At 43.8% G+C, this 14,369-nt stretch overlaps 1 protein-coding gene across 2 annotated transcripts in view; it reads right to left on the bottom strand.

Moving 5' to 3' along the window:
• ifrd2 (interferon-related developmental regulator 2) overlaps nt 1–14,369 on the bottom strand; it is a 43,002-nt gene that overhangs the window by 12,519 nt on the left and 16,114 nt on the right. For both annotated transcript variants that reach the window (XM_034171765.1, XM_034171766.1), the window contains 4 exons: nt 12,702–12,880; nt 12,502–12,610; nt 5,352–5,486; nt 5,118–5,246 (listed from right to left, as the gene is read on the bottom strand). In XM_034171765.1, the coding sequence (XP_034027656.1) occupies nt 5,118–5,246; nt 5,352–5,486; nt 12,502–12,610; nt 12,702–12,880 (552 nt within the window). The remainder of the gene's footprint in view (nt 1–5,117; nt 5,247–5,351; nt 5,487–12,501; nt 12,611–12,701; nt 12,881–14,369) is intronic.

Raw genomic sequence — 14,369 nt, 5'->3', positions numbered from 1 at the left:
TAACGATACGTCTTTGGGATGGTTATGAGTAATTTTTTCTCTAATAGTTAAAATTTTGTTAGCAAAGAAAGTCATGAAGTCATTACTAGTTAAAGTTAATGGAATACTCAGCTCAATAGAGCTCTGACTCTTTGTCAGCCTGGCTACAGTGCTGAAAAGAAACCTGGGGTTGTTCTTATTTTCTTCAATTAGTGATGAGTAGAAAGATGTCCTAGCTTTACGGAGGGCTTTTTTATAGAGCAACAGACTCTTTTTCCAGGCTAAGTGAAGATCTTCTAAATTAGTGAGACGCCATTTCCTCTCCAACTTACGGGTTATCTGCTTTAAGCTACGAGTTTGTGAGTTATACCACGGAGTCAGACACTTCTGATTTAAAGCTCTCTTTTTCAGAGGAGCTACAGCATCCAAAGTTGTCTTCAATGAGGATGTAAAACTATTGACGAGATACTCTATCTCCCTTACAGAGTTTAGGTAGCTACTCTGCACTGTGTTGGTATATGGCATTAGAGAACATAAAGAAGGAATCATATTCTTAAACCTAGTTACAGCGCTTTCTGAAAGACTTCTAGTGTAATGAAACTTATTCCCCACTGCTGGGTAGTCCATCAGAGTAAATGTAAATGTTATTAAGAAATGATCAGACAGAAGGGAGTTTTCAGGGAATACTGTTAAGTCTTCTATTTCCATACCATAAGTCAGAACAAGATCTAAGATATGATTAAAGTGGTGGGTGGACTCATTTACTTTTTGAGCAAAGCCAATTGAGTCTAATAATAGATTAAATGCAGTGTTGAGGCTGTCATTCTCAGCATCTGTGTGGATGTTAAAATCGCCCACTATAATTATCTTATCTGAGCTAAGCACTAAGTCAGACAAAAGGTCTGAAAATTCACAGAGAAACTCACAGTAACGACCAGGTGGACGATAGATAATAACAAATAAAACTGTTTTTTGGGACTTCCAATTTGGATGGACAAGACTAAGAGACAAGCTTTCAAATGAATTAAAGCTCTGTCTGGGTTTTTGATTAATTAATAAGCTGGAATGGAAGATTGCTGCTAATCCTCCGCCCCGGCCCGTGCTACGAGCATTCTGACAGTTAGTGTGACTCGGGGGTGACTCATTTAAACTAACATATTCATCCTGCTGTAACCAGGTTTCTGTTAGGCAGAATAAATCAATATGTTGATCAATTATTATATCATTTACCAACAGGGACTTAGAAGAGAGAGACCTAATGTTTAATAGACCACATTTAACTGTTTTAGTCTGTGGTGCAGTTGAAGGTGCTATATTATTTTTTCTTTTTGAATTTTTATGCTTAAATAGATTTTTGCTGGTTATTGGTAGTCTGGGAGCAGGCACCGTCTCTACGGGGATGGGGTAATGAGGGGATGGCAGGGGGAGAGAAGCTGCAGAGAGGTGTGTAAGACTACAACTCTGCTTCCTGGTCCCAACCCTGGATAGTCACGGTTTGGAGGATTTAAGAAAATTGGCCAGATTTCTAGAAATGAGAGCTGCTCCATCCAAAGTGGGATGGGTGCCATCTCTCCTAACAAGACCAGGATTTCCCCAGAAGCTTTGCCAATTATCTATGAAGCCCACCTCATTTTTTGGACACCACTCAGACAGCCAGCAATTCAAGGAGAACATGCGGCTAAACATGTCACTCCCGGTCTGATTGGGGAGGGGCCCAGAGAAAACTACAGAGTCCGACATTGTTTTTGCAAAGTTACACACCGATTTAATGTTAATTTTAGTGACCTCCGATTGGCGTAACCGGGTGTCATTACTGCCGACGTGAATTACAATCTTACCAAATTTACGCTTAGCCTTAGCCAGCAGTTTCAAATTTCCTTCAATGTCGCCTGCTCTGGCCCCCGGAAGACAATTGACTATGGTTGCTGGTGTCGCTAACTTCACATTTCTCAAAACAGAGTCACCAATAACCAGAGTTTGATCCTCGGCGGGTGTGTCGTCGAGTGGGGAAAAACGGTTAGAGATGTGAACGGGTTGGCGGTGTACACGGGGCTTCTGTTTAGGGCTACGCTTCCTCCTCACAGTCACCCAGTCGGCCTGCTTTCCCCGCTGCTCGGGATCTGCCAGGGGGTAACTAACGGCGGCTAAGCTACCTTGGTCCGCACCGACTACAGGGGCCTGGCTAGCTGTAGAATTTTCCACGGTGCGGAGCCGAGTCTCCAATTCGCCCAGCCTGGCCTCCAAAGCTACGAATAAGCTACACTTATTACAAGTACCATTACTGCTAAAGGAGGCCGAGGAATAACTAAACATTTCACACCCAGAGCAGAAAAGTGCGGGAGAGACAGGAGAAGCCGCCATGCTAAATTGGCTAAGAGCTAGTAGCTACGCTAAGCTAGCGGATTCCTAAAAACACGCAAAGTGAATAATGTGTAAATAATTTAGAGGTGATTCAGCAGAAGGAGTGCTTTAGTTAAGGCACGTAAAGATTACACTGGGAAACAAATCGTAATCTAGATAACTAGATCAATCTAACTGCGCAGATTAAACAGCTAACAGATACAGAAAAACACCGCTGTGCTCCGGAACAGGAAGTGATACAATACCGCAGTGACAGCCAACCACCAAATGCCAATAATGTTTGCAAAGAGGTGTCATTTGATTTAAAACAGCGATTCGCTTTGAAGTTACTAATTCCGACTGGACTCTATCTTTCTAACTTGACTCGGCAGAGAGCGGTGCAGCGTTTGGAGCTGTGTGAACGGAACGGAGGACGACTCTTGTTTCTTGCCCGCAACAAGAGTCCCAGTTAGTGACTTTAATCTGCACAAAAGTGACACACGATTGACATTTTTAAATAGCTTTCAGAGGGATTAAGAAACGGACTTGCTGCTTCTGAAAAACAGCGAAACAGAGAACTAAAGAAGCAGGGGGTCAGAGCACTACTTCGTTGCTTCAAGCAGAACCGTTGCAGAAGCAGTTGATTGCAGACCGGCTGCAAGGTCTGGTTTTCTGAAGAGGTCTCCCATCCAAGTAGATCAAACGGTCTGGAACACTGATAACCACTCAGACAGGAAAAAACATCCCTCCTTTTCCCTTTTGGCAGTGCTTCACCCAAATCGCCCCAATGAACAAGCTGCGCATGTCTCAGAGATATTGATTTGCCCACTCAATTATCCAGGGCTGTGAAATGAAAATTGTGAAATCCGAGGAAAATTTGCTTTGGGGGTGTACAGCTCCCCAGGAGCCAGGGTCTAGGGCCCTGTGGGGGCCCAGAATTAAATTTTTATCTAATGATACTTTTTCAGCACCTCCTGGAAGAACAAATCTCAAAATTAGTGGATATTTAAATGATCCTATATTCAACCTTTTATTTGACCTGATGATGTTGAAATAACATAAATAATAATATAATAAATTATGCATTAACTCAGAACAATTAAACTACATGAAAACTATGAAGACTGAAAAGACTGTTACAGCATTTCAAAAGCCACAGCTAAAGCTTGTAGAATATTTGGAAAATCATGATAAAATATCAATAACATACCTTATTGTAAAAAGTCACTTATATTCTTGTGTAAATTCATGCAGCCTAAATCCATTCAAAGCCACAATGTCTTTTTTACAATGAAAGAAAGTCTAGATTAGTGGAAAACGTCACAAAATCTCGTCTAAAATGCTGTTTGAACAGCAGAATGTTTATTTTCCAGGGAGAGAAAAATTCTTACCATGTTTCCTGAGAGAGCACAGTTCACTTTTCCCATTTCTTTTATCTTTCAGATGTGTTGATGAAGCCAGCGACGATTCCACGGATTCTTGTCCTAGTCCTTGTCTAGTCCTTTTTCAAACAGTCTTTCTTGCCATCTTCTCTCTGTGCGACGTCGCTCTGTGACACAGACATGCTGCACAAATCTTCTTTTAAAACTTGGAAGCTCTAAAAGTTTTGGATGTCCACATGCTAAGTTTAGCTTAAGCGTCGCACAGGAGCCACACCGTCACCGCAGCAACCAACCAGTCCTGCTTTATGACAACTGCCGTAACAGCTACGCTTTGAGTGGCATTTTTCCTCCGCGAAACTCCGTGGATCCAAGGAAACTGATTTTTAACTGTAACACACAGATCAGTGTCTGCGGACTTATAAAACTTACATGATGTCGTAAAAAAAGAGAACGCTTTGCCATAAGCATTTTAAAAACTCAGTGATGTTCACGATTAAAGAGTACATCCATAACACCCCACCCCCTCTCCCCATGATGAAATCCGCGGAATCCCGCTGATCCGGAGTTTTCACAGCCCTGATTATCCCTTTTCTTAGCTTTCTAACACCATCATGGTGAATTATTGTCATGACATCGGCTGCTACAATACGTCAGACAGAAAGATGGTCCTGCATTACTATAGATTGCCAAAGGTGATTAGGAATCAGGGTGCATCTTGTGAAAAACTCAGCAAAGAAAGGAGACGTCTACGGCTCGCACAATGGCAACAAAATTTCGATGGACAACACTTGGACAGCATCTGTGTGTGTGCTCTGTATAGGTCATATAAGGTAAGATTAACATGTGAAAGGAAATAAGTTTCTGATTCTGTTGCTGGGAGACAATTGATCGATTTGATATAAATAAAATTATTAAGTCCATTATTTGCTTTTCAACTAATGTCAAAAATGAGCAGTAAATGAAGAAAAAAGACAAAAGTACATGTGATTAGAGTCGTCTACATGTATTGTACGTGTGTACAAACTAAGGCCAGCCTACTGTAGCTTCCGTCAGACATTTGACCCAGCGGTCCGTGACATTTTCCTCAGACCCAGCCACAAACAAACTGCAGGGTTTGTGTTAGAATGTTTGGCCACTGAGCCCTGGGACACACTAGGTATTGAAAATGTGAGTCCCAAGACCCAGCACCTCGAGCCGCCTCACGCAAACATCAAATTCAGTAAGCAGAGCTGCTAATTTCAAACGAGCTTGTGATGCAGTGTGCCAAGAAAGGTGGCAAATTTGCCTGTTGAAACTGAAGCCTTTAAAGCCAAAAGTAGCACTCGTCTTCACTGTGGTTATTTTACCCATGAAACTGTTTCAAACTGAGAGTTAGGTTTCTTTTCCCCTCAACAAAAGACTAAGATATTTAGTCACCTGCAGCTGGTATCTGACTCCAGACTCCATCATCTCTTTGAAGGCATCGTAAATTCTCCTCCTTGTCCAGCTATCGATGAAAACACTCTCCAGCCCAAACCGAATCTTCTCCTCCGTGAAGTCATCATTCTATGGAAAAAGACAGCAACAACAGAGACAAAAAACAGAATCATTTTATGACACTCGCTTTAAAATGTGAAACATGTTTTGGAGGAGTGATTCTCAGACATGTACCTCGATGTAATGCAGCACCTCTCTGAAGATGGAGCGCTGTTTCCTCCTGTCGTTTTTGGCTCGGTGTTTGTTTCCGTCAGTGGCTAAACTCTTCAAACTCACACACAGACTTTCAGCGTCATCCACCTCAAAATCCTACACACACACACACAAAAATCAGCGTAAAACTCTAAAGCTCTGTAAGAGATATAATTAGGCGAGGTGGCGAGATGTGTTCAGTTAGCTACACTTTGTTATAATAACATTATTTAAACTAAGTACCAGGGCTGGGCAAGTTAACGCATTATTATCACGTGAACGCATTAATTAATTAATGCAGACAATTTTTTTAATCGCACGTTAATGTAGTTTTTTTTTATTATTGTTAGAGCCTGTTGCTCACAGGCTTTTGTTTTGAGTCTGTCGCTGACTGCTGCTGCACTCAGAGGAACCGGTGTGACGAGACCCCGAAAGTGGAAAAGAAAAGAATTGGCGGATAAACCAACCAACATGGAGGTGGGCATGGAACTTTTATATGGCCATTTTTTAGAACCAAAGTCGACAGAACCAAAGTTAATGGCAGCCATTGTAAAACTGAATGTTCTTATCAGCAGAGTACTTGGAGTCTTAAATATCACCTAAATGCAGCACACACAGCTGATACCAGCAAACCATTCAACGAAACAAGCTGCGGCACAAGGCTTTGGCAGACTACGTTAGAAGCAGCGTGTGGGAGAACTACAGATAAAAAAGGCAAGAGAAGCTTGCAAATGCAACAGCGAAATGGATTGCTACAGACTGCAGGCCGATTGGTGTTGTGGAGGACGTCGGTCTGAGAGACATTCTGAGAATCCTAACAAATGACGGCACGTATGAGATTCCTGCACGATGCACCATAAAGGAGAGGACTGCAAATTTACAACATGCACCCACTGTTGCTCTCACTGGGGACTACTGGACATCACTGGGTAACTATAATTTATTTGTATTCAACTGCAACTGCATAAACAAAATGCGCTATACACTATTTTTTAATTCATTTTTGGATTTTGCATATAACATTGCAATTAATCATGGAAATCATGCAATTAAAATTTTTAATCATTGCCCAGCTCTACTAAGTATGTTTAATAACAGAGTTTTAAATCACACAAAAAGGGAATTGTGTCAGAGAGTAAGTTAACCCACCTTTTGTCAAAAACTGATTTATGGCCCTGTCAGCCAATCAGAATCGACTACGTCACTAAGCCCCGCCCCTTATGACGTCACAGCCAATCAGAATTGATGACGTCACTATGTCCCACCCCTAAGGCCCTCCCCTAGTCCCGCCCCAAGCCCCGCCCCGTATGACATCACGGCCAATCAGAATCGATTACGTCACTATGTCCCGCCCCTAACCCCGCCCCCGGCTCCTCCCCTAGTCCCGCCCCTGGCTCCTCCCTTGGCCCCACCCCCCAAGCTCCTCCCCTAACCCCGCCCCAAGCACCGCCTCCAAGCCCTACCTCCCCTCCCACCCGGGTCTAATATTTTAATGTCATTTTATTTCATGAATTAAAGAATGATTAAAAATACCTAGATCTTTTTAATGTATGAAAGAATTAACTAATTCTGAAATAATTAAACATAAATCAGTGTCTATTATTTAATACCCCTTTAATATTTTTAATTCTTAAATTAAAGCGCCTCCTTTTATGGTTTTTTAATGCCTCAATTAAAGAAGGAATAAAAAATACCGTATCTTATGCATAATTATGGGAGGTTTTCTTCAATTTAGTGATTAAACACGAATATTTTAATACGCCTTTAATATGTCTTAATTCTTAAATTATCGTGTTTCCTTTTCTGTTTTTTAATTCGTAAATTAAAGAAGGGAAACAAATAGCCGTCTCTCACGGCTGTAAGTCTTTGCAGCAAGACGGTCAAATACCGACGCATAGAGCTGCTCGCGGAAACATGACCCCACGGCTGTAAAACCTGTTGCAGACGCTAGCTGTGTCTGTGTGTGCGTGCGTGTCAGGCCAGATGGTCTTTTATAACATAGTAGAGAAGCGTTCGTCGCGCTTGTTTGAAGGCTGAAAAAACAAAGCTCCTTCTCACTCACGCCAAATGGTGTTTCTTTTAACATATTAGCCGATCGATCATGGGGCGCGGGACACCCGCTGATCGGAGATGCTGCCCCGAGGTGATGAACCCGAAAAATCAACAAACTTTGGTCTCACTCACGCCAAATGGTGTTTTTAGAGCAAAAGGTGAGGAATTACGCCCCGCGGACGAAGAAGGGTTAAAAATCCCCTTTCCGACGACAGAGTGACATACAGCATTCACCATGGCGAGACGAACTCCGATCCTCCGCTACATCTGTGAGACGCCCGTGAACATCACCATGACGACAGAGGGCTCGCTCGCTCCAAAAAAAGCGAGGATGTACGTCAGCCGCCTGAGCCAGCCGATACCGGAGGAAGATCTGACGTACAGCCTGGAGGGGCACGAACGTTTAACTTACACGTTCGACCCGTATTATGCCCAAGTAAGTTTCTTCACTCTGGCCGAGGGTGAGACTGCCACTCGAGGAACCCCACGGGTGGCGCTTACTTCCGCCGATTGGGGAGTCTTCTCCGCGGCTGCGGGCTCGATGATTCGCGACACGGTCAACCCTGAACCTCCAGGAGATCGGACGCCGGAAAAGAAGAAAACACGCTTCCAACTCACCTGGCTCAGCACCCAGGGGCCGCGCTATAGGGTGATATTTCAGCGGGGACCTCCTGACACTGTCTCTGAGGGTGAAATTAAGTTGGAGCGGCTTAGTGCCAGCGGCCACGTCAGAAGCGTCACAGAGCAGCCTCGAGCTTTTAATAAGACCGTGTTAAAACCCCGCATTAATTCACACGAGCACCTTTTTTCCACCAAAACCTCGTTTGTATGACTCTGTCTTGCAATATGAAGCACCTTGGGGCAACTGTTTTGTTGTGGTTTTGGCGCTATATAAATTTGATTTGTAAAACATTTCACCCTTTTTCAACAATATTATTGGAAAGAATACTGACCGTCTGAGTTTTAGAATGTATGCTTTATTACAATCATTAAAGTCACACACAGAGAAAAAAACAATTGTTCATGTTTATTAAACACAACATGCATGAAGGAAAAAAGTATACGTTCACGTACAAAACTGGAAAACTCTCAGTAATACATCTCCCCCGCATTTACGGTTTATTTCAGTATTCAGCTGTAAAAGTGTAGGAACAATCTCTTCTCTGGAGAGCCCCATCTGTTTCACCCGGCACGCTATCACATCCACAAACAGAGTGTAAAATGTAAGCAGGTGCATCGGATTACACCGTGTAAAATCGTCAGTGGTCAAAACAGAGATTTTCAGTAATACGTTGTACAGAGATTTTTCAGATGAATGGAGAGCCGCGTTGTAGATATGATCTGTCCAGACTCCGGGCCCGGGGCGACGTCTGATAACGTCGAAGACCCTCTCCAAAGCGCATGAAGGCGGGGGGGCGTCTGGGGTCTCCAGCCTGCGAATGACTACCCGCTCCAGCTTATACGAGAGTCCACGTATAATATAAACTTCCCGCAAGCTTTGAAAGAGACTCATCACACAATTACCCATGACTGTAAAACAATATAATGATATTAAAAAAAAAAAAAAAGCAGGTTTTTTTCTTCAGTCGTCTGGGTTATAGACGGCTACCATCCCCTCCAGGTCGAGATCTGCGTCTTCACCGAAACATGTGTACAGTTCGTTGATCTTTGCTTCAAAATTATCAGTGTATTTCAGTTCAGTGAGGATGTTTTCTACCGCCCCCTGGACCCTCGCAGCCGATGGGTTGAGGAAGCGCTGGGTTAGGAGCTTTACCACAGCCGGGATGAAGGTCGGTCTCCAGAGTCTCACCATTAATCTCTCAAAATGTCCGGTAAAGAAATATTCATTTAACGGGTCCAGGCACTCGTGCTGGCGCTGGCTGGGGTGATCGATCTCACACCTGTAACAGAGTTTTTGTCTGTAACTTTTGATCACTGCCAAAAGTAAGTGTGCCACGCCGACTTTCACCGTTTTCAGGAATTCCTCTGACAGGAACCCGTCTGGCCGGTCAGATGCGAAAGATGTGGCGTATTTCTCAGCCCGCTCGAGGTCTTGTACCTCCCGCGGACTCGCGGCCTCCGTGACAGCGGGAAGAGACCCCACGCCTCCCGGGCTGGAAAGCGCGTGAGAAGGATGGATCTCGCCCCAAACCGGCTCGAGCTGAACTCCCCACGGGCTCTCGTACCCGCCGCGGGTCCGTGAAGCTTGCCCCAGGGATGCCAGGTCTCTTCCACACTCGAGCGCGCAGTCACAAGCGATGTCGTCGGCCGCTGCAATGGGAGAGGTTGAGGAGCTCATGCTGGTTCGTCGTCCGATGCTTGAATGAGATGTGGTCCCCTGGTTTTTTATAGAAACCCCCGTGCATGCGGGGAGGAGCTACGTCAGAGTTTTTTTTTTTTTTTGTCTGTTTATTTTATTTTATTTTTTTTAAGTAAAAAGAGGGGCCAAGTTTTTTCGGACTTCGATAACGTCCCTCCAGGCCAGGCACCTTGTAAAGAGGCCCGTAATCCTGTCATTGCAGGTGTTGAACAACTCATGCCAGCTCTCAGCCGCAGCTGTGACGCTTCTGACGTGGCCGCTGGCACTAAGCCGCTCCAACTTAATTTCACCCTCAGAGACAGTGTCAGGAGGTCCCCGCTGAAATATCACCCTATAGCGCGGCCCCTGGGTGCTGAGCCAGGTGAGTTGGAAGCGTGTTTTCTTCTTTTCCGGCGTCCGATCTCCTGGAGGTTCAGGGTTGACCGTGTCGCGAATCATCGAGCCCGCAGCCGCGGAGAAGACTCCCCAATCGGCGGAAGTAAGCGCCACCCGTGGGGTTCCTCGAGTGGCAGTCTCACCCTCGGCCAGAGTGAAGAAACTTACTTGGGCATAATACGGGTCGAACGTGTAAGTTAAACGTTTGTGCCCCTCCAGGCTGTACGTCAGATCTTCCTCCGGTATCGGCTGGCTCAGGCGGCTGACGTACATCCTCGCTTTTTTTGGAGCGAGCGAGCCCTCTGTCGTCATGGTGATGTTCACGGGCGTCTCACAGATGTAGCGGAGGATCGGAGTTCGTCTCGCCATGGTGAATGCTGTATGTCACTCTGTCGTCGGAAAGGGGATTTTTAAACCCTTCTTCGTCCGCGGGGCGTAATTCCTCACCTTTTGCTCTAAAAACACCATTTGGCGTGAGTGAGACCAAAGTTTGTTGATTTTTCGGGTTCATCACCTCGGGGCAGCATCTCCGATCAGCGGGTGTCCCGCGCCCCATGATCGATCGGCTAATATGTTAAAAGAAACACCATTTGGCGTGAGTGAGAAGGAGCTTTGTTTTTTCAGCCTTCAAACAAGCGCGACGAACGCTTCTCTACTATGTTATAAAAGACCATCTGGCCTGACACACACACACGCACGCACACACAGACACAGCTAGCGTCTGCAACAGGTATTACAGCCGTGGGGTCATGTTTCCGCGAGCAGCTCTATGCGTCGGTATTTGACCGTCTTGCTGCAAAGACTTACAGCCGTGAGAGACGGCTATTTGTTTCCCTTCTTTAATTTACGAATTACAAAACAGAAAAGGAAACGTGATAATTTAAGAATTAAGACATATTAAAGGCGTATTAAAATATTCGTGTTTAATCACTAAATTGAAGAAAACCTCCCATAATTATGCATAAGATACGGTATTTTTTATTCCTTCTTTAATTGAGGCATTAAAAAACCATAAAAGGAGGCGCTTTAATTTAAGAATTAAAAATATTAAAGGGGTATTAAATAATAGACACTGATTTATGTTTAATTATTTCAGAATTAGTTAATTCTTTCATACATTAAAAAGATCTAGGTATTTTTAATCATTCTTTAATTCATGAAATAAAATGACATTAAAATATTAGACCCGGGTGGGAGGGGAGGAGTTTGGGGGTGGGGCTAAGGGAGGAGCCAGGGGCGGGACTAGGGGAGGAGCCGGGGCGGGGGGGGGTTAGGGGCGGGACATAGTGACGTAATCGATTCTGGTTGGCCGTGACGTCATAAGGGGCGGGGCTTGCAGGCGGGACTAGGGGAGGGGCTTTGGGGCGGGACATAGTGACATCATCGATTCTGATTGGCTGTGACGTCATAAGGGGCGGGGCTTGGTGACGTAGTCGATTCTGATTGGCTGACAGGGCCATAAATCAGTTTTTGACAAAAGGTGGGTTAACTTACTCTCTTGTGTCTCATTATTAGGGCTGCAGCTACTGATTATTTTAGTAATCAAGTATTCTATTGATTATTCTGGCAATTAATCGAGCAATTAGCTCTCCCTAAATGGCACAATGACGCTGCGCCAGTATTGACATTTTTCTGAAATGGCGATGGGATGTGGTTTCTGTTTTGTTTTTTCCCCAACTTGTAAAATTTAACCATTTTGTTTTTTAGTGTGAACAGTGGACCAGAAAAGAGAACCGGGTCTTCTTTGATGTAAACTCACAATGTGAACAAAACGAGAGAGTTCTTTTTCTGATGGTACACTTTTAGAGGAATCAGTTTGGATCTTTTAAAAGGGACAATGTGTGAAAACACCCCAAGTCTGTTTTTAGGAAAACATGCATTAATATTAGCTTAGCCCTGTTAGCTTGGTAAAATTGAACAGCGATGTGGGTGTTATAGTTTCATATGAAGCACTTTGATTTAACTGAAGATGAATCACATTTAAGAAAATATCAGTTATCAGGATTAGCTGTATATGTTTCACTCACATCTCACAGTGGTAAAGGTAGAATATGAGAACTTCATGAAATCATCAGGCCGGAGGGGGTGGTGGCCAAGTGGTTATTGCATTTGGTTTCAGTGCTGAAGGTTTCTGGTTCAAACCCCACTCCTGCCACATTTCTCCATGAAATGTGGAGTTGCGTCAGGAAGGGCATCCGGTGTAGAACTTGTGCCAATTCAACATACAGATCCACCTTGAATTTGCTGTGGCGCCCCCGAGTGAAAACAAGGGGGCAGCTCCTACCTTTGTACCATCAGGCCTGGACAGCACTTGATGAAAACGCTAAACAACAACAACAAAAAAATACAATAATCAAAGCGAAATGGCGATGTGTGTGTGGCTACCTCATCAAGATCTCGTCCCAGCTCCACCAGCAACGCGATGGTCTCTCCCACGGCGATCCTGTAGTTGACGTCGCTGCTCTGCAGACAGGCCTGCAGTTTGGGAAGGTGACTGCAGAGGGAGTGAGAGATCCCTGTTCTGTCACACATGTTAACTTCCTGTGTGTATCATCATCATCATTAATGTCACAATAATCACTCACATGTCGAGCAGTTCAGACAATCTGGATGCAGGACACAGGGTGACCAGCAGTGACCAGGCCTGCAGGGCGGCGCAGTGGAGGCCTGAAGTGCCAGATTTGAGTGTGGGCAGTGTTCCATCTCTGCTGGGATAGGATGACATGAACACGCTCTCCAGAAGGGCCAAAGACTTCACCAAATCCTGCAAGGGTTCAAAGGCCCACCCTGATCAGTAACATCTGATCAGCTTTATTTGTCCCTTTAATGTTTCTAACGATGTTTCAGCAGCTTCATCTGCTTATTTATCAGCAGTTGGACTGATCCAGAGGTTGGTGGTTTAATTCCATGTATCACCCCTTGATGTCACAGTCTTAAAACCTTATTTAATTTAATTAATTAATTTATAATAATATATTAATTTAATTAATTTAATTATTATAATGCGCCAAATCACAGCAAAAGCCATCTCAAGGCGCCTTACATGAAACAATTATATATAAAATTTAAATAAATTAAAAATGAAAAAAAAAAAAAAACTATTCATAAGAAAGAGAACAAAAATAGGTTTTCAGTCTTGACTTAAAAATGTCCACGGACTCCGACTGCCTCACGGTCGCAGGAAGACTGTTCCACAGGGTGAATGCACGATGCAAAAAGGCTCTTTGACCTGCTGACTTCTTCTTTACCCTGGGAACACAGAGAAGTCCTGCCCGGGCCGGCACGTAAAGTTTTTGTATTTGTATCATCTCTATCCTGTGATAAACTTGTGTCCCATGCAGGACACGGACCCTCATCCACTTCACTTTACAGGTAATAAGCTCCACCCCCTACAGGCGGGTTGGCTCGGAAAGAATTAACATTTTCCAGAGTACAAGTCCCACCTTTTTCCTGTGTATGGAACTCACTTTGTAACACACAGGTTCCCCTGAGGCAGCGTAGCACATGTACACACCACAGCCTGTGCTGTTACTTCATATAAGGTCTTTGGTGTTTTGAATGCTGTGAAAGTGCAATGTAAATTGTTCTTATTAATAAGGAGCGTGTGATTTTCAGTATATAAGCTGCAGGATTTCCCAAAGTAGTTAGAGAGGGAAAAACGACTTCTACTACTCAAGAAAACACAGTACTGCTACCAATATTCAATTTTGAATCAAGAGTGGACACAGTCAAAATGACCATTTTACCCAGGATGTTGTATTTATTTCAATCACTCCCAATTCCAATTAGTGATGAGCAGTTCAATAAATGGGATAAATTAATCTCCACGTTTATTTGGCAGGGGAAAAGGCCAAGACTGAGATTGAAGACCCTTCAATTGGTTAAAGGGTTTGAAGGTCTTGCTTTGCCATGTTTTAAGGATTATTATATGTCAGCCCAATTTAGAACATTGGTGTGTTGGTGCAACACAGATTATGAAGCCAGGTGGAAGCAAATAGAAACTAAAATTTCAGAGAATTGCCCAATTCAAGCCATACTGGGAGATAAAAGACTTGTCAAACAACAAATTCAACAAAATAATCAGTGGATTAATTTACCACTGAAATTATGGTTGCATTTCATTAAAAAATATAATTTTTATGAACAAGTCAGAATATTACTGTGGGCTCCCAATGATCTAGACTTTGCACCAAATACAATGGATAAGACGTATGAAGCCTGGGCAAGGCGGGGCCTAACTTCATTTTGTACAT

This window comes from Thalassophryne amazonica, chromosome 6, assembly GCF_902500255.1.
Source record: "Thalassophryne amazonica chromosome 6, fThaAma1.1, whole genome shotgun sequence".
NCBI lineage: Eukaryota > Metazoa > Chordata > Actinopteri > Batrachoidiformes > Batrachoididae > Thalassophryne > Thalassophryne amazonica.
This window is presented reverse-complemented; position numbering and strand designations above follow the sequence as displayed.